Source organism: Phasianus colchicus, chromosome 5 (genome assembly GCF_987193195.1).
Source record: "Phasianus colchicus chromosome 5, bPhaCol1.hap1.1, whole genome shotgun sequence".
NCBI classification, from domain to species: Eukaryota; Metazoa; Chordata; class Aves; order Galliformes; family Phasianidae; genus Phasianus; species Phasianus colchicus.
Window position 1 is genome coordinate 16,191,941 of NC_143440.1, and position 21,280 is coordinate 16,213,220.

Sequence of the window (21,280 nt, forward strand, 5' to 3'; positions counted from 1 at the left end):
GAGTTCTTAAAATCTACCAGTGAACAAGCGTTAGCATAATGTTCCCGGATTACCTGCACCATTAGAAGGTTCTCCCTAATGTCTACTTCAAGTCTGCTTGTTTTGTAATTTATAGTCATTTGTTGTCCAAGCAGAGATTGTTGTCAGAGATAATCAACACTGAACAGGGAAGTCTGACAGCTGATGATCTGTATTGGAAAGACAATAGCTTGCCCATTTGTCCTGTGCATCAGCAAACTGGTGCATTACTGCAGGGACAACCTCTGCCCTAAATTGTGAGCCATTCACTAAAATTTTTCAAAAATCTAACCTGAAAATTTCAGTATAGGACTTTTGACGTTTACCATAAAATGTTCTAGTGTTTGTATGAGCTGTTTAAACAGTGTTTAAGTGTTTGGTCTTGGATTTTACCAGGTTTTTTGCATTCCTTCACTGCTACGTGGAAATGTGAATTGTGTTCTCAAATACTCTACCTCTGCTAAATTATAATCTGAAATGTGAATTCAATAGATGAATAGGCAAAGCTACATAGAAAATAGAAGAGATAACATAGCTTATCTTTGGAATATTGGCTCAAAATATTACAAATGCATAGAAATCAAGGAAGAAATGTAGAATTATGCAAAATAATATGAGGATCACACGTTTTCTGTTCTTAACTCCAAGTCATCTCATTACATTAATGTCATATTAAGAGATGCAGGATCCTCTTTCTCAAAATGTTGATCCCTTCTGTGATGTTGGTACTCATCATGATTCCAACTAACTGTTTAACGAGAATTTTCTATAGGGCCAGTAACGGCATCCATTAAATAGGAAGGCTATAACTGACAGCAGTTTTGTTCTAAAATGCATATGGTGTTTATGTGATGCTGTCCCAGAATGGTAAGTTTGTGATAACAAATGATAGATTTTCATTTAAGAAAGCAAATTCCTTCCCTCATCTCTTGTGACTGAAAACTGTCTGTGTAAAATGACTGATTCAAACCAGAAAACATAAACGTATAAAAAAAATAAAACCAATGCTCGTGCTTTTGCTTTTTATAAACTTGTTTGGCAATCCTGTTTGTTTATATTTACTAAACTAACTGTAACGTGTTTGCACACTTAATAAAAATATATTCCCAGTTTAAAAAGCCATATGTTGTCAATAAATTAGACCCTAAAAGCAGGTCAGTATAAATTCTGTGTTTAGATCAGTACTGCAGGCAGTGAAATGCTCCATTTTCCTGTAGTAGCTGTTGAGCATTTTAAATCTAAAGGAAGAGCATTCATAAACTAAAAGGTTCTCAAGGTTTATAATAATTATTATGCGTATGCTAAATAAATTAAGTGAAAAGTACTAGGTTTTGGCTACTAGTGTTCATTCTTAGTGGTTTCCTACAGAGGAACTTGCAAATATTGCCTTTCAGATGTTAGATGCATTTTAAACTTTCCCACTTCCCCCCAGACATATATCCAAAATAATACAATTGACCCTGAGTACAAAAAAAGGTGAGGAGAGATTCAAGCCTGCAAGTAAATAATAATTTTACTGTTTGTGTGTTGTTGTTGTTTTTTTTCCTCTTGATGTTTATCTGGTGTTCTTTCCATTTGAATTTTCTGATGTAATGCACTCAACTTCCTTAGGGTCTTTCCTGTGAACAAACATATATAAGCTTCTATTGGAAGCCTGTAAATCTGGACTCTAACTCAGTCTCCAGCTAATGTAATGATTTTGTGCTAACTGTAATATTTTGTATTTTGGTGTAGAAATTAACTGCTAACTGTTTAAGTTTCCATTTTTTATTTCCTCATTCTTTCAAAATTTTCGTTTCTTGTGATGAAGTTTCTCTGGCTTCATTAACAGTATGGCAATCTTTGATGCTATATGAACAAAATATGGTTTGGAGATGTTAAGATGATGGGATTTGGTTGGAAGGGCAAGGAAGTTCCTGTTTCTCTCTTCCAAGTTTCTTCCAAGACTCCTTATGTGTGAAATTGGGAGAGTCTTCTGAGAGGAGAACCGGATGAAAGAACACAACCAGAAGAGCATATGTGAGCACTGGTGACTGCACTGCTTTTATGGAGTTACCTTTGTTTGATGTTTCTTTCTATTCTAAAAGGAATGGGACTTGCACAGAGAATGCAAGCAAAGGAAGAGCTTTGTAATAACTTGGAATTTATTAACTGTTTCTCCAGCAATGGATGTACCTCAACACTGTGATCAAAAAACTTTGTTTTTTTTTGTACAGTCCCTGATTTGTCATATTGATCTGGAAGCATAGGCCACACAATAAGATAATGTGTTTAAGCTCTGATTTAACTGAGATTTGGGGTGTATTATTGTTTAGATTTCTTCAGCTCTTGCAACTTCTTGTTCTCAGAAGGGAACTATAGAAAAAGAATGCAGTGTTACAAATGTATGTATGTCTCACTCCAATTTATAGGAGGGAGAGGAGGTTCTTTTATTATCTGTATAGCCGGCGTGAGATTAAGAAACAACGGTTCAAATGTTGGTCCAACCAGTTTATTACAGATCTTAATTAGGGAGATGGGGAAGGGGAGGACGGACGCTATTATGAATTAGGGTAGTGGGGAAGGGAAGGAGGGCGATAGAAAAGATAAGAAAGAAGAAGCAAGGAGTCTTTATAGGAAGCAAGAGGGTGATAATCACCACCATGGATCCAGTGTGGTTCGTAGTTCAGCCATTGATCTTCAGTAGTGGTGGGTCATCGGGCGTTGTTGTTCTGTTGACGACAATGACGGCGGCGATGACGACGATGATGACCCCTTTTCAATGCTTTCAAAGTGGTCGAGTCAGCTGTCTTTGAAACAACAGCTCAAATCCAAAGTGGTTGAGTCAGCTCTCCTTGGAGTGGCAGCTTCTGGCTTTGGGATCTTAGCGGAAACTCCTTTGTTCCTTTCTCTCTGGCCTTGCAGCAGATAAGAGGGAGTAGGGAGGCGCCAAGTTGTATCTTGCCTTCACAGGATACAATGGCATCATTACCCACTTTCCCATAGCAAGCTGGAGTTATTTGGTCACAGGCTAGGTCTTCCGCCATTAAACACTCCTGAGCACTCTCTTCCGGAGGCAAACAGCTAAAATTGTCCACACAGTGATGTTGATTGCCACAAGGCAACACCCATCACTCATCTCCTAGATAAGTCAGTCTTATCACAAGAAATACCTCAGGAAGCAAGCTTTGAGCCAAAAAACAAAGAAGGATTCTCACAATGTATCTGAATACTAATCACGTGCATTTTCTGAAATGCTTACCAAGTGATGTGCATCTATATAACAGTCTTGATACGTTGTCTGCAAGGATGTGCTCACTGATGGAGAGAGGTCAGATCATGCTGTGCATTTTAAGATCCCCTATCAGCTGCATGGAATTCAGCCCATGCTATGTATTAAATCTGTTTTCACCTGTCTGAGAGTCTGTCTTTTTGGTTAATCATTCAGTATGGTCACGTTCTTTTCTGACAGCAAGGATTAGATCTATAATTACTGTTCAAGCCTCTGAACAGGAGTATCATATGAAGGTCCTGTTGTTGACTTGCCTGCTTCATCCAATACTATTGCAGGCACAGATTAATTCTGTTTTTATCCTGATTTCACAGAAAACAAGGTGTCTCTAAGCTTTATCTGTTCCATTCCTCATCCCTCTGCAGAAGCTTATTTAGTATTTGACCAGTTTCAAACAAAGTGGACAGAGGAATAGAGTTTTATAGTCACATCCTTGCCACTTCATAGGATTGACATCTACTTCCTCAAGACCAAGCAGTGAGAGGGCATTGTAGTGGAACATTTATAAGACATCATAGAATCTACTTGCAAAATGTCCATAGAAACCAGGGTCTCTGTAGAACTTTGTTTTAAATATTGACAGAGGAGAATTACTTCAGTGAGCTGATTTTGGTGAAGCTAAAATGATACAGTGTAGTAACAAAACTGCCAAGAGGATTTTTACTGAGAAGAAAATGATTTAGGATTTTAACTTGTTTATTCATTTAACTGCTTCATTATCAGTGCCTAGAATTGCATGCTCCACAGAATAGAGATTTAGCTCTTTCTCGTGTTTACTGTAGAACAGGCTGGATGCAGAAAGAACCAGTGCATTTGTATTCAGTGATCGTGCATTAACTGAATTCAGTGGTCTGTTCATAAAATGCAATAGCACTATACTTCAGTGCAGCTAACTGTGAGGAGCTATGAAAACTAATAAGATCTATGGTGATGAAAGAGCAGAGAAGGGAAGATTTGCAAACAGCTGGTTTACAGAGAAAACAGAATTACACACAACAAGAGAATTAAGTCATTACTGAGCAGATGACTTCTGAAATAAACATATAGAGGAAACAGAAAATCAATCAGCTTTCCATTATGAAGGACTATTCAGAGACATGAGGATAAAGAAAAGCTCTCTCTTATAAGAGAAGGAGAAGGTGAGGTAACCAAACAAGAATGCAGTTCAAACTTGCAGGGAATAGCAGTCAGTTACAAGACCTTTTTTTCTTATTTTATTTCATTTTGAGAGTAATCATAGTGAGACAAGAAGTAATTGAAAATGTAGATTCATTTGAAAGTAAATGAAATGGCTTGCATGGTTGAATTTTTGTTTTTTTTCCAGTCTTTCAATATGAAAGATGACAAAGTAAAAACCCTATAGAAATACTTATCAGTAAAACGCTAATGGGAATTTCGATACAAATGCTATTTGGAAGGTGCAGGTCATAGAGATTCTTAAGCTATGATACAAACTATTCTGCACTTAGGTTTGAAAAGGATAGCATAATCAAAAGGGACAGTGAAATTCTAAGCCGTGTATAGAGAAATGGCTAGAAAAATGAGTTTTCATCTGAGTCTCTGACATTTATATATGTGTGCTATTGTAGTTTTTTTATATGCATAAAACAGTAAGCCATCAGGAGATGCTAACAAACTGAAGGGAATATATGCAAATAAGAGCTACGATCTCAGGGGAATTGCTGTTTTTTTCTGCATTGTCTAAAAGAAATTTGTGTCAGAAGCCTACAAATGAAAATGGGAGTCTTAAAAGAGCTTCTGTACCGGGTCTGTCTGGGATGGAGTTTGGTTTCCCCACAACACTCCATATAATGCCGTGCTCTGTATTTGTAGCTAGAACAGTGTCTAGCTGTCCCACTGAAGTTTTTTTCTCATGCTGAGCAGTGCTGGCACAGCACTGAGGTTCTCTTCAAACCTCCAAGAGTTGAGAGTCTGGGGATGGGCAAGAGGTAGGGAGGGGACACTGCTGGGGCAGCTGACCCAGTCTGACCTAGCGTCAGTTCTATGCCATAAGATATCACACTCAGAAATCAAACTTGGGAAAGGAGAAAGAGAAGGGGGGATTCTTGTTATGAAAATGACTGTCCTCCTGAAAAATCACTATGCGTATTGAGGCTCTGCTTATCAAGACGTGGCTGAGCATTGCTTGCTAGTGGGAAGTAGAGAATAAGTGTTTTCTCTCTCTTTACTTCCACATGGCCTTTGCTTGTTTTTTTTTTTCTCTCTTTTCTCCTCTTTAGTCACGTAGTCCCTATCTCAACTTGCGAGTCTTTCCCCCTGCCTCCCTGATCATATTTTTCCGCCTCTTATTTTGAGGAGTGAGAATAAGAGAGTGATTGTGGTTGAGTTCAACTGGCCATCAGTGTAAATCTGCCACAGCTTCTTAGTCAAGTGAAAAGTGGCTTGGCTAAAAATGGAAAGAATGGTTGTAGAAACAAAGTTTGAAAAGGAAAATCAGTATTTTAGCTAAGAAAATTAATCTCTTTAGAGCACATGGTGGAAGCTGTATCACTTCTCAAGGAAACTGACTGCTTTAAAGCAAAGCTATTAATGTGTCTTGGACAGCTGTTGTAGTCCAAACAAGAATTGGACTGTGTCACCTCTTAGAAATGTTTCTGTCTCTTAAACATTATGCTCAAGTAGAGTGCTTGTTTTCTCTTCATAATGCAGTGGTTCGCTAGAAAAGGATAGACAAGATAGGCAAGTTCATCCAGCACCTGGGCTCATGTCCTATATGTCATGAGGGATAGTATGTCCAGATGAAAAAAATGATTGCACATTCTGTAATAGTGTATAGGGTTTCTTTTATTGTTTTCTCTTGGGGCTTGCTGTTGTTGTTTCACTGCGGTAACTAGTGTGCAGTAAAAGTCATCTCTGTGGTGAATTTCTCCTCTTGGAGTGATTGTTATAGTCCACGTACACGCAAAGTTAGTCTTGATTAGATGGCCAATTCCAAACCTGAGTAGCTGGAGTTTTCTTGTCAGCAGTTACTAAGTTCCTAGTTAACTGTGTTGAACAATTGATGTAAGAATCAAGTAAGAACACTAGTCATCTGAGAAGAATGTTAAGGAAGGTGAATGAAATTTGCATAAGATATTGAGGCAAAAGAACACAAACAATCTAACAATAGCAATAAAAAGGGTTTACTATAAGCTATTATGAATACTGCTTTAAATTTACTTCTTGAATCCAGATTCTTTCACCTTCATAATACACATTACGTAATTTCAGTATATTTGTAGATCAGAAGGACCCCTTTCTTTTTTTTTTTTTTTCTTTTTCCACACAGCAGATTTCTATTTAGTGTATGACTTCACTATCTTATCCTGTACTTACCTTATTCACTGTCTTATCCAGTGCTATCTTCAGGTGAACTCAAAGATAAAGAAAATGAAGCACTTCAGAGTTCACGTCAGGGTTAGTTCCAAGCAAAAAGACTTTGAGATATAGTAAATCATTTGCTTTTCCTGCCAGTCATGCTCATGTATGTGCCTTCTGTCCCTTTGCATTTGTGTTGCATTGATAATAAGCAGAAAAAATCACCATGGTTCTGGTCATCTGACAATAACCAGGTATCCTTAGTATGTATCTTATACACTGTAAGTAAGTGCTGATGGACTCTGTCACTTTGCTTAGTATTTTGGAAATGATATTCAGAGCTTAAGAGAATGACAGACAATTGGGTTACATTAAAAACTTTCTCTCATGAATTTCTGTTGTATTTTCTGTGCAGAGTCTCTCAAATTTCTTTGTGGTAGTTTTCTCAATGATGTACCCAGTAGAACATATCTGCCTTTAAGTTAGGATTACTTTAGTGTTTAGAAAACCTTAAATAAGAAGAATAATAGCTGTACAAAAATACTTGTTTTTATCCTTAGGTACTTTTTTAAATGCCATCCATAAAAGGGCAAAGCATCTTCCTTCCTGCCAGATTTATTCTAAGTTGGAAATTTGTGCCCTTTTTCTCAAATGGATTTCCTTTGTAGTTAAAATAGTTTGGTTACAAGCTTGCTTTGCAGAAAATGATGACTATATCCATTTTAACCTCAATTTTTTCCATGTTCCTTGACAATTCATATGAAAAGTGGATACATTACTTGCCCTCTACACCCAAGTTTCATTAAAATACTACCCAGCTTAATCTATAATGCAATCTAACTCACTATAATATCTAATGCACATTATAATTACTTTTTATGCTTTTCCTGTCATGAGTAATCAAAATCAATTTACTGAAAATGTGTTTTGTTGGGGTTTTCATTGGGGAATTGCATTGCCTGCAGGCATCCAGGTTGCCATGACATTATTTCAAAAATGTCCTTCATTTTCTTTATTTTGGAAAACAGCTGTAGCTTGCAGTTGCAGCAAATCACAAGCAGATAACTATCCAAAAAATTAGGGTCCAGCAATGGGTTCCAGAAGTGAACATTTATTTTAATTTGTTAAAACCTCAGAAAGAAAAGATTGGAATTGCTTTTTAATGTGACAAGTATATCACTGGTTCTGAAAACCTGAACCTGTTAGAACAGCGCTATGCTTTGTACAAATTTGGGCTACGTATTCCAGTGTGTATTCAGTCTCATTCATTGACCTGACTTGCAAATGTCATTCATGCTTTACTCACCTATAATATGACATATGTTAAATGATTTATTCTGCCCCACTTTATAACCTGTACTCTGTTAACTGCTTTCCTAAAGTGTCCTTTTAAACTGATAAATGAATGCTGTTATGTTCTGGTGATCCATTTAGCACATAATATTGAATGAAGAATTTAGACACTGATCCAAAAGCGATAAGGGTCAAAACAAGTGATTCTTTTTCATTTTATTACTTGCATCTGTTACCGAGTATCTTTTTGGATTTTACAGTTGAGTTGGACCATGAGTGGTTTTAATCTGTGCTTTGTCTAGATAGGGGTCATCTGCTAATTTCTAGGAAAAGTAATATCACTGGAAAGTTGTGAAGTCTTCAGTGTCTTCCCCTCTGTTCTCAAGTGTAATCTCATGCATTCCTATAGAGGAGGCTGTAGCTGTTAAACTACTTTTTTATTTGTAGGATTCTCCTGCAAACCCTGCTCTCCCAGGCTATTTAGGATAACAAACGGCTTCTCTACCTGTGCCTCAGAGCTCTCTGGCTGAGGACAGTGATTTCCTTGCATCTTTGCCATGTGCTTAAGGCTTCCTTTTGTGCACTGCTAGTTTGATGTTTTGAATTCTTTTTGAAACATACTCAGAACTTGTGTGCAGTAATTGGTCGGGTTGAATGGTTGAAGAAAGTCAAGTGTTTCTATGAACCCAAAACTGTCAAAAATGCACCCTCTCATCTCATGAAGCTAGATTTTGTAAATGATGAATACAGTTATTTGCTTTTAATTAAAATAAATAGAGGGAGTTAAGAATTCATATAACGGTATACTGAAGGCATAGCTAAACTTTTGTGTGATGAAGGTCACAGAGTGGAATTTCCTCAAACTGGGGGCAGAATGGGTTCATTCAATTTCATAGAATCACAGAATGATTGTGGTTTGAAGGGATCTTAAAGGTCATCTAGTTCCAACCCACACACTGTGGGCAGGGATGTCAGCCAGGTTGTGAAAATAATTTCTTTCTGGTTGTTTTTTTTTTTTTTTAATTATTTGTTTTTTAAATTTGTTTTAAAAGGACTAACCAGCCAGGAATGTTCACAAAGAAAGAATTTGATCAGTTGGCCTCAGCAGTAGACAGCTTCAGTCTCATGACATATGACTATTCGACACCACAAAGGTAAGACTCTAACACTAGAAAAACAAAAAACTGAAGTAACTGATTCCTATTCCTATTTCATATGTATTATGAAATCTACAATGTGAGGTTTGTCATTTTTTAAATTTACACAGAGCGGATAGTGTGTATTGACTGTATCAGATACTAAAGTTTTGGGTTAGTAATTAGAACAGCTGATCTTTGAACCAGCAAATAATTTGGATTTAGCTGCAGTGAAGAATTGGCACACAGTATTTTAGAAGGCTTTGCACCTGAGCTAAATAATTATTCTTTTATTGGTACTGTGACACTTGTTTCCAGGTGAATTTTTCACTTTTAGTTATTTGACACAGTTCTGCACAATTGGTACAGAATATCCTGTACATGTCACTGGAAAGAATAGCTTTAAAGCACAATTGACAACTCACTTGTCTGATTCCTCATGAGGCAGCAGACTGTGTTTTGACAGCACTGCTGATGTGATCATGGTTAAACATGTTTTTATGTTCCTCCACTAGTCCCTTCTTTGTATTTCTACAGCTGTTGTGCAGCAGCTCAATGAAGCAGCTGATCTAACTGAAAAGCAACACAAAACTCCACTCTTGTACGTGAATATTCATTTTCAGGAACTTATGATTTTTATGTCTTTGGAAGTAGAACAGCAATCAAGTTGAGAGGTCCTTAAACTCAGACTTTTAACATCATCATCCTCCAGAAGTGTGATTCATTTCATCTCCAAATTACAGATAAAGAAATGCTCTTTGACTTCCAGGGTGACTCAATTATCTTGCTTCAGTATGGTTGTCTACAGTTAACATTTCTGGTAAGCTGGCAGATGTAGAAATACATGAATTACATCACTAAGACCTCTGCCACTTGTAGCATTCTAGCATTTTGATAGGGTCTATACAGGTTTATTTCTGAAGAGACTAAAGTTCTTTTCTATTAAGCTTACATATCTCTTTCTTATCTCTTTTCCCAGACCCTTCTACTAGATCATCAAGCCTAGCACCCTAGGGAAAAGGAACATATTTGAAATTAAAATGGTTATTTGCTACCCTCTTCTGCTGAAATATGCAGCATAGAGATAACCATTGTAGCTTTCTTCTATGTAAATCTGACCTCTGTGAAGATGAGATGCTAAGGACTTTCTTACAGACTTTTCAAACCTATGTAGAACCTCGGATACATTTAGAGATACACACTATACTGTATGCTACCAACTTTCCTGTGTGGTGAAGCTTCACCACGCTTTATGACATATTAAAATTGCAAGACCTGTTATGGCACAGTCTCATCTTAATTCTTCCACTGCTACATTAAGCTACGTAGATCTAACTTGAAGCTAGGTTTTTTTGTACTTCAACACATGAGGAAGGCAGTCTTCAGTTAACACGCCCATTGTGTTCAAAATACATTTTCTGAGAAAGGATTTGAAAAAAAAGTAGTTCAGATAATCTTCTTTTGAATTAACTTTGATTGGTTTGAGTATTTTAAATGTAGGATAACACAGCAAAATTTCTGTACTGTTAGCACATGGTTTTAATGTCACTGATATCCTAAAGGCTTTGAGGCAGATAATTAGCAAAGTAGATTATGTTTATAGTTATAAGATTAGAACATGCTTTTACTTTTATCATGTTATTGAATTTTTGCAGTAAAACTTGTTGCTATCGTCCCTGATGAGCTAGGAGGCGAAGTAGCCTGATACTGCATATAGGACAGTTCAACTATCCTGAGTATTCTAGTGCTACACTTTTTCATTCATGTAGCTTTTTGTTGTTAGTAGACAATTATCTGTTTAGGGTTTCAAGCAGAAGTAGTGTACAAACCTTAAGCAGTCACTGAAACCTGTATTGCTTATCAGTCATTGCCTTTATAGATCTTTCTACAAGTAAATGGTAGATTTTGTTCCAGTGTATCATGCTAGAGTACAGTACAACACAGAATTAATAAGGTACTGGAAAAAACTGAAGTTGTACAGATTTTTGAAATGTTTTGTGGGCAGTGTGCAAAGCTCCATGACAGAGAAAATGTGCTAGGTGGAAACCCACAGTAAAAAGTTTCATGTCTCTTCACCACAGAAGTGAATTACCAGGCTGAGTGGGGCAAGCACCCTCTGTGCATCGATAGTTCAAGCCACCTAGGAATATGCATGGAACCTTTGTAGGATTGTAGATTAACCTTCACTGTTTTGTGTACCATAGTTTGCTCTTTACAATTACACTAGTTCAAAAGAAAAGGCTAATGAGGGCAAATGCATACTTCCTCTCACAGCTTGTTTGATTTTTTTTTTACTAACTCAACAGACCTGGTCCAAATTCCCCACTGCCCTGGGTACGAGCCTGTATTCAAGTATTGGATCCTGATTCAAAATGGAGAAATAAAATACTTCTAGGGCTGAATTTCTATGGCATGGACTACTCTGCTTTGGGAGCCTTGGGGGAGCCAATCCTCGGTACCAGGTAAGACTTCTCTGGATAGTACTTTTATATGATGTTCTCAAAAACTTGGAAATTTATAATCATTTATGTTTAAAAGTATGGATGTGTTGATAACATAGAAATGGCAAAAGTGATAAACCTATGCATGAAAAAGTGGTTCACTGATTACAAAGTAAGATCAGTTGTTTGCTGTACAGAAGGGCAGATAGATGGTACAGGTATTCTGTTAGAACACTGATAGGAAAAATGGTTGTGTAATTTTTCTCTCCTTCCTCTACCTGTGTTATACATGTGGTTTGTCATCTTTCTGTTAGTGTTTTGCTGTATTTTTTATGCTCTATATCACTTGGGTTTCATATAGTTGACCTACAGATTCTTTTTTCTCAGTTCCTGAAGTTGTTACCTATTACTTTCAAATTTGATACTAGTGTCAAACAGCAACAGGCCACCAAATTTCTTTTGAGTAGAAAAAGCTGTAGTAAGCCCACCTGGAGACAAAAATCCATAAGATGATAAAGGGATGTCTTTGAAAGATAGCCTGAAATTTTATATTGATTCTCCAAAGATAATGGTTGTTTTAGTTTTGGGTAATAGCCACAAATAATAAGCAGCTTCACAGGAACACAGTAGGGGTACAGTGCATCAAGCCAGAAGACAAAGCAATAAAACCAGTATGAGTTTGGCAGGGGAAAAAAAAAAGAAAAAAAAAAATAATCAGGCTTTCTCAGAAGTTTGATATTAATTTATAAAATAAAACCAAGCCTTGAAGCGCACGAGGTGATTATTCTGATTTTTGCTCGTAGATTACTAGGTGCATTACACACATATAGTTCAGTGTAGTTAAAAAGTGTTGGGCACTGAAATATTAAGGGATAGACTGTATAAGATAAGGACTTTATGTTCATGCCTTTGGTTACACAAACATTTTTGTTGTCATTTAATTTGCCTCCGATGCCTTCATGCTTTACCTTGGCCATTTGCTCTGCTATAATCCTGTAGACACAAATCTTTTTTATTTTGCAAAATTGTCTGAATTTCTGGGTAGCAGAAAATGACTACAGCATGTGGGGAGAAAAACCATTGTCTACAGTGGAAAGTGTACAGAAAGTATACCAGAATGGCTTCATTGTAGTTAGTTGTAGTTGTTAGGCAGAAATAATATTAAGTATTCAAAGCTTTGTTGATTTGCAGTCATAACTGTGTAAGCTCAGCAGAATTAATGTAGCTTTGCTGTCCTTTTGCAAGGCAGAAATGCTGCATTATCTAGCAAAATAGAATCTTGGTTACTGAACCACATCTTTTGCAGTGAAGTTTTCTTTTGAAAACATACTACATGCTATTATGGTTTTACAGTCTACTCTGGACTATATTATAGGATCAATTTGTATTGGTTTTTAATTAATGACAAAAAAGTCTCTTCTGTATTTTCTTCATACAATATTAAAAAAAATAGACTTTCAGTGGAGAAGTGAGTGACTCCGTTATTTATCTTCCTTACCTTTGCTCCTTAGTGAATTTAATCTTCTACTTCGGTGGTGACTGTAATTCAGGCGTTATTCATGATCTGTGGAAAGTATGAAGATTAGAGTCTGTGCTTCTTTAAGGCATCCATTGTATGTTGTACTTATAGATTAAGATAAAGCACTATTAATAAGACTAAGAATAAAACAATTCTTCAGCTAAGTGCTGAATGGAGGTATCAGCTTTGTCACTGTAGATGTTTCTTCGTGTGAGATTTGTTGCACATACAGATCTTCAACAGGCCAATATTTAAATTGTTATTATAGCTTATACATAGAATTACATGCAGATAGCTTAAACACAAATTTACATGCAGAAAGACAGTGCAGAAATCTTTGCTGGTCTCGTTGTTTCTGTTTTTCTTCAAGATAGAAAGTAATTAAGTAATGGAAGGAGGCTCTGAATGCAGCAGATTTAATTCACTGAATTTTTTTTTAATCGTTAAATAAAAATAATTTTCAATAGAACTTCTATTTCTATAGCTCTGTTTTTTAATGCAGAATATATTCTGAAGGTAGAACTGCTTGGTTATTTTGCTGAAAAATTATAGAACCTTTCTGTATAACATCCTTGTCTGCATACGCACTATAGAACAAGCAGTATGCTTGTTTTATATGCCCAAGTATAAAAATCAGAAGTAAATGACAAGAAAACAATTTTTCTTTGACAGCACAATGTGGCTTGTCTTTGAGAGTTGTTACAGCAGGAACTATTGCTTATTTTTGCCATAACAATGTGTTGATCTTTGACTTGCAGCTCATTCACAACTGCTGTTTGTTAATACAATGAAGTTTGTCTTGGAGATCGTAGCACATTTTTATGCTTTAATCTAACAAGTACCACTGCAGTTTAGCTGCAGGGAAGCTACGTTCCCATGTATATTTAGTTCTGATGTAGTTTGTACAAAATGATAAACTGGAATAAAGGCTGTATGCTTGTGATTCCCCATATCACCTCCAGTCCTTCTGGCAATGTTTACTGCCCTCTGGCTATCAAGAATCAGGTGTCTGAACTGCTAAGGTACATTAAAACTTACCATCACATTAAAATCCTGTCAGAACATAAGCTGATGTGGCTGACTTGCTACTCTAATGATCAGTTTGTTCCAGTCTGTCTTCTACTGGTACTGCGCCCTGACAATATTTCTTCTTTACCTCAAAAGCATACATCTTGGATAAATAATTCTTCACTCTCTCCCAAAGCTAAAATTGTTTAGCTTTCCTGCAGTCTTTAAACAGGAGTTTTTTTTTATACCTGTTAGGTCAGCAAGCCCCTCAATCTCAGAAACTTTTACCTTCCTGTAATTTCCCTCCCCCTTTAGCTATCTGCTCTTTAGAATCTGTCTTAATCATTGGGGTATTACATTTCAATTGCAATAATATCCATTGTTTTCTCATGGGAGGTTACACAATGATGCAGTGGTGTTATACATCCCATGCCATCTAAAATACACAGCCTTTATGACCTGGACAAAATGGGAGCTGATAAGGTCTGGTGGTAGCTGTGACTTAAAAGCCACGTAAATCAAAGGCTCTCTCTTATATTTAATAAATCAGCCATAGTTATTGAACACACCCCTGCAAAGTCTTACCTATTAAAGACATTACGTCCTTTCTTGTATAGTGCTGCAAGAGAGAAGATACCTTTCTGTTCTACCTGGCTATAGATAATTTAAGAATATATCCTGCATTCAGGCTGCTTTTGTTCCAAATGTAGCTGTTGAAAGTAGATATGTGAATAACTCCATTGTTGTGAGACAATGCTGTCTGTGCTTAGCTTTTATTTAAAGGAATCTGAATAGGAATTTTTTATGTTAATTTTTTAAGCACTTAAGAAGATTGATATAATAAATTGCCAGTTGAAGCAAGGGAGAAACTAATTTGACAATGCATTGTGCTATTTAGAGATGGAAAATAAGATGACTTGCTATGTGAGGATGTTGAGCTCTATTGAGAATTTTACTGGCTGCCTTCCATTCTCTAAATAGCAGGTAATAAAAAGTAGTACTTCTAAACAGTTAGAGATGAGCTTTTTGCCCTGAATTACTGTTTTTTATTAGCAGTAATTTCTTAGCAGCAATTTAGGAAGATTTGGGTCAACAGTGAATCATGACTTTCTCATAGAAGGTAACAAAAAACACGTTTAAGGGAGGCTGTTGCTCTTCAAACTTTTCAAGGTTTTTACAACATTTATCTTCCTGCTGTGATTCTCCCAGGAATTCTACTACCTCCTTGCATCAAGATTTTGTCTCCTGATTTAATCTGTTTTACTCATAGTTTATGTAACTTCAGGCAGTTACTAATATTTCAAATAAACTGATGTTCCAGTTAGCCCTGTGGGATTGAACGTCCTCTTGATCTGTTATACTTCTCCACTTCGTTGGGAGACTGTTAAGCTCCTTCCTAAATCGTAGTGCTGGGGCAGATCTGTAGCATGATAGAAGGAAATTAGAGTTGGGCCTGGCATTGGAAAAAAGTTATTTCTATTCTAGAACTGTCTAAATAATTCAGGAGTATTTCAAGAGATTTATTCTATTAAATTTCCACTGTGACACTCTGTTACACGTGGCTTCCATTGCATGGATAGCTCTTCCTCCCCTTAGGAACAGAAGGTGAATTAACGCAGATAAATTAGAACACTTTATGAAATGAAATCATTATATGTCATCTAGTCCAAGTGGTAAGCACAACTGCAGTGCAATGAAAAGCACAACAGTAACAGCAGAGTAGCAAGGCCCTAGGCTGCAGCAAGGAAGAACTTGCTCAAATGTAACAGCCATATGACACAGAAATAAAGAAAGGATACTACATACCTTTGGAAAACCTCAGATAGGCAGGGATCCCTACAGAGTTCCCCTTATCCCCTCTGCCAACTCTTACATGAAGTCTGGGATGGGGTGGATCCTGGTTCCACCTCTCCCAGTCACTCAGATGCATTGTACACACCTGAGCTCCCCTGGGTTGGCCCTGCCTTCCCACCAGGTGCTCAATCACTGGTTCAAGTCTTGACTTAGTATTTCTGCTACAATTATCTTAAATACCAAGTTGGTACAATTGTTTTTTTTTTATGTAAAAACACATTCCATGTTTGTTCAGAAATGCTGGAAAGGTGGCTTGTATTTATTAGACAAGTCATTAGATCTGAGGTTCCATTGTATTATCACACATTGGTTATGGATGAATGTGTATCTGTTTAAAAAACAAAAAGTCAGTTGTGATGTACAATTTATTGCTGTGAAATGTGCTCCTCTCTTTCTCTAAGGATTCTTTATTTAGTATTTAATTCGCTTGCTACAGGCAATATTTAGATACTCAAATGTTGACAAAATTATAATGATATAATTATTTCTTTGCTCTCTCATATTTGAACCATTAGAAGACAGCATGATGGAATTGGGAAAAATACTTCTGTGATCTAAAGCAAACAAATAGGAACCAGAAGCTTTTACTGTGAGTTAAATTTGACTTGCATTTACAGATCTGCATGTGGGTGTATGCACCCAGTGTACAGTAAAGTGAAAAAAGCTTGTTGCTTTGAAAGTTTTATTTGGGCTTGTGAGATCGCTAGTGATGAACCTAAAAACACTTCCAGTGCTGACTGAATCTCTTTAAGTATATGATGATTAACAGAAAACATAGAACAAGTAGTGCCATCTGTGCGTCCAGATTGCTCTGCTATTAGTCCCTTAACTCCCAATTGCCCCATCCTCTATCATGCTCAATGCTGAAAAGGTAATTATTAATTTTTGTCTGGTATTGACTGTCCCCATAAGACACTTCCAATATTCAGTACCACTGCAAACTGTTTGGGGTGGTGAAAGGGGCCTCCTGTATATGATTAGTATTTTTATACAACTTAGGCTAGAGGAAGTTGCAGAGCTGACTAAATACAGTATGCAGAGTAAATTTCTATGTCTTCAGAATCCAAATCTTCCTGCAGAGTCCTTCTCTTTTTAGGCCAACAAATGGCAGCTTGGATGAGGCTTATTGGTCACCTTGAGACCTAGCTTCCACTGATAGGGGCGCATGGCCTGGGGTGCTGGCTGTAGACAGTTGGATCCCTCTGTCTTATTTCTATATTGGGAGCATTTCTGACTTTTTCCTGTGAAAAATGCATTGTTTGTTTTGTTTTGTTTTGTTTTTGACTTTTTTTTTTTAATATATATCTATGTTCTTTTCCCCATTGGTTATGGTTAGGCGGAACAGTGTTCTACGCTATTTTGTTTTTTGTGTCTGACCATTAAAAAAATTGGGTAGACTTAAGTAAATGAAATGAAGTAATGGAATACATTTTTCTGAATGCAAACACTGTAAGAAACGGCTTGTTTATATAACTACCTGAAAAGCTTGAATAGAGCCAGGCTCTGATTGCGTATTCTCTTTACTAGAAAATTGACAGCAATGAAATCATCTGTATTTTGCTAAAGGAGGGGTATTGTTTGATATCTAGTATGGGTCTGGTTTTTTTCCATTTTATACTTTTTTTTAATATGCATTTTTTTCTTCTAAGCCTCGAATGAAAGCAGCTTGTAGCTTTTGTATTTGTTTTGCATTGAAGATTTTGCAATCCTCATTTCCAAATTTTAATATTAATCTGTTCAAATGAATTGAATTGTCATGATTGCTGAGAAAGCAGTTAGAACTAAAACCAAGATATGTGATCTTTATCCTTCAGGACAGCTTTCTGTCCTTCATGGAGTCTAGACTTGACCCAGACTCTGATCAGCCTTTAGGTATCATGAAAATAGTTTTATTATTGGCTGGAATCATTTACGAATTTTGTGTATGATGCCATGCTATGCCCCAAAGATCTTTTTTTTTTTAATCTTACATCAGGTTAGCAGCTGCACCTCGTACTCAGCCACTTTGGGCTCTTCTTTTTGAGCTGTGGCTGCAAATTTCACCAGTATTTGCACCAGTACTTACTGTCAGGAGAAAGAAGCATTGGTGACTGTTTTTTAACTTTGTGAGTCATTGTTATCAGAAAATACCCTCATTTTAAAGGGTTGTAGAACATAAGTGCTTGTAGGAGACCACTGGCCATCTTCCTTTTCTCAATACTAGAAGTAGAGCACAAAAAGAAAATTCACAAGGATCTCCATGAAAGGAACCACTATAATGTACAAAGAGTGCAAAGGAAGACAAAATTGTGTGCAGATAGGGAGTAGAAATCTAACTTAGTACTGAAAGTGGCATATTAACATACTGGATCCTCAGAAAAAACAGCCCACCTCACATTGTCTCTCATCTTCCCCATCACCACAAGAATCCCAGACAAACAAAAAATCTGACCATTGTATGTTTGAGAGAAAAGCCACCTTATGATCATTAAAGTAATACTTAAGTAATGAAAGCTGTTCTGAAGCATCTTGTCCTTCAACTCAGACAAAGTTAGGATGTTGAATAAAGGTATTGGTTGTCTTTCGTAGACAGTTTTCTCCTGTAATCCCTGTAAAGATTTCATGTCTTCACCTTTCTTTAGTGCACTGAGACATTGGTTCTGGTATTGAACTCCTATTTATAGGCCTGCTGAAATGAGCTAAATATCATCAATATGGATTTTAGAGCTAGGATGTTACTAGTTAGTTAGTTCTTAGTAACTCTGATATAATTTTAATGGTTGAGTTTATATGGCGACAATTTTATAAGACAATTGTATACTCTATTTGCTAAAGAGAAGCACTTTTTATGTTTGTTTGGTTTTTTTAAAGCAAACTCTGTATCTTAGGGTACATGCTGTTAAACTGGTTCTTTTTTATTTCTGATCTGCTGAAGTCATTATTTGTCTTCATTATTTGGCTATGAGTATATTGTCAAGCACTGTGGCACAGCAGTTTTGTGACCCAGTACTTGCAATATATTTTTCTTTGGACTATCTGCAGTCTGTTCCTCTGGACTGAAACTCATAGCAATTAGTGTGTTGTATTGTGTTGTGTCATCCAGAAAACAATCCATTTGCACCGAGACTGCTTCATGATGCGTTACAGTGTTGTTAGAGTTTATTTTAAAAGCTCAGTCCTGATTTGTACTAAAAATTGATGTACAGAGTCATAAAGTCTGAGTGCCTCTTTTCATTTTGACAAGCTTTTAAACAGCAGAATTACCATAAGCAGTAACATTACAAAAAAAATATTGATGTTTTTTTGTACAAGACAATGGAAGAATTTCTGTTTAAAAAAAAAACAAAACAAGGAAAGTCAGACATTTCTAAAGGTTCTCTTGTGTTTTTGTGCACGGTTATTTTGGAGGGCAGGAAGAAATGTGTGTGTTTGTTTTGCATGATTTTGGAGAAAGTAGATACCACAGTGACAAAGTGCACAGAATAATTTTTAAATTGAGACAGGGGAGGTTTAGGTTGGATATTAGGAGGAAGTTTTTCACTCAGAGGGTGGTGAGGCACTGGAACAGGTTGCCCAAGGAGGCTGTGGATGCCCCATTCCTGAAGGCATTCAAGGCCAGGCTGGATGTGGCTCTGGGCAGCCTGGTCTGGTGGTTGGCAACCCTGCACATAGCAGGGGGTTGGAACTAGATGGTCATTGAGATCCTTTTCAACCCAGGCCATTCTATGATACGATTCTATGATCCAGTTCCTGATGGAAGGACTCAGCGAGTCAAGAACCAGCCTGTGAAATACGCAAGGTTCTGAATAGGCTTGAAGTAATACTTACAGAAAATAATAATGAAGCATATAGCTCCAGAGCCTTTGAAATAATAGAAGTACAAGTGTGTTCCACAACATTAACAGCTTTTGATTTGTGTGAGCAGCTTGTTTACACTTGAGTTATACAGCGGGTGATTGAATGAGGTTTCTACTGATAGCGTTCAGTAACTGTAAAAGGTGCAATGAATATTTTCTTCACATTTTCTTGAGACATTTCTCTATGTTATTAGTACAGGGAAGTAGAAGGTGATTTTCTTTTTTCCCCACCACTGAATGCTTTTGTGATTGTTTTAGGAAAATGGGTCTAGGAATGCTGAGTAACAAATTCTAAATTAGTTTTGGATTTTGTGTGCTAAAAATATGAGAGGTGTATTTCAAAAATGTTACTGGAACATAGTATTGTTCATGGCTAAGATAGAAATCAAGGTAGACTCTGATTTTCACTTCCTTTTAGAAAGATAAGTACTATTAAAAAGATTATTACAAATGCACTGTTTGGAAGCTGAATGAAATCTACAAGATTATGCCCTAAATATATCTGTAAATCCTGAGTAGTTGCTAGTTTCTTACCATTTAATATAGTCATTTCTGTAATTAACTGAAGTGTAGGATTTACTATCTATTTCAGAAGGAAACTGTCTTTGAAAACCTTAAAATCTCTCCATATATCACAACTTTTACAAATAACTTCAGCTTTTTTTTTTTTTTTTTTTTTTTTTTATTTACCAGCCCCTGTGGTTGAAGAGCAGAAAGAAAATTTCTCCAGAATTTTATTTCACATGCAGTTCAAAGTAGCTGTATTGTCAGGCTTAGAGCAGGTACGTGCACGCCCCATTTGTGTTTGAGGACATCAGTCAGGTGAGAGGGGTAACATGGAGTCAAAGTCTGGAGAGTACAGCTGCTGCACTCAAATACCGGACAGGGTGATAGAGGCAGGCAGTGCTTGCAATTTTCAGTGCAAGAGTGAATTATCTACTACAGTGTTTCAACTCAGAATAGATCATCTTATCATTAGTGTTTCCTTGTACTTACCAAAATTTAGAGACATTGCTGTTTTACAAGATAATTTTTTTGTGTTTGAGTAAAAGCAAAACTTCCTTGAGTCATCAGTAGCCTAAGTAAATGCTGACTGAGTCCTAGTGATTTATTTTCTTATGCTGGTTCCAACTGAGTTGTGGGTTAATATGCTGATCACTTGTAGCTATAAACTACTGAAAAGCTGAAAAGATAGAAGTCAATGAAGCTGTTGCTTTCCATATTCTTTCACTGCTTTGAATTAGTTTTAATGAATTTAGGTATAGTTATTCCACTGTATTCTTCATTTTATAGTAATAAAGCACTAGACAGTTTGAGAAAACTGTATGAAGTGGAATATATTTTAATATGGACAATATGAGTGAAAAGTTGTGATTTGCATTGGCAATAGCAATCTATGGAATTGACCCTAGATTTTAGCATCTTGAATTATGAATGTGTATGGAGAGAAATCGTTGAGACAACAATCCTCAGCAAGACCTTTGGTCACTAAACCTGTGGAAGTAATATCCTCATTGCAAACTGGTGTTCCTGAGCCCACATTACCCAGTGAATGAGTACATGATGTGGTAAAAATATCATGGAGA

General features: G+C 36.6%; 1 protein-coding gene across 4 annotated transcripts in view; it reads left to right on the forward strand.

Moving 5' to 3' along the window:
* The window catches only part of CHID1 (chitinase domain containing 1), a 108,582-nt gene that overhangs the window by 33,837 nt on the left and 53,465 nt on the right, over positions 1 to 21,280 (forward strand). For all 4 annotated transcript variants that reach the window (XM_090140636.1, XM_090140635.1, XM_090140637.1 and 1 more), the window contains exons 9-10: positions 8,953 to 9,054; positions 11,343 to 11,498. In XM_090140636.1, coding sequence (XP_089996762.1) covers positions 8,953 to 9,054; positions 11,343 to 11,498 — 258 coding nt within the window. The remainder of the gene's footprint in view (positions 1 to 8,952; positions 9,055 to 11,342; positions 11,499 to 21,280) is intronic.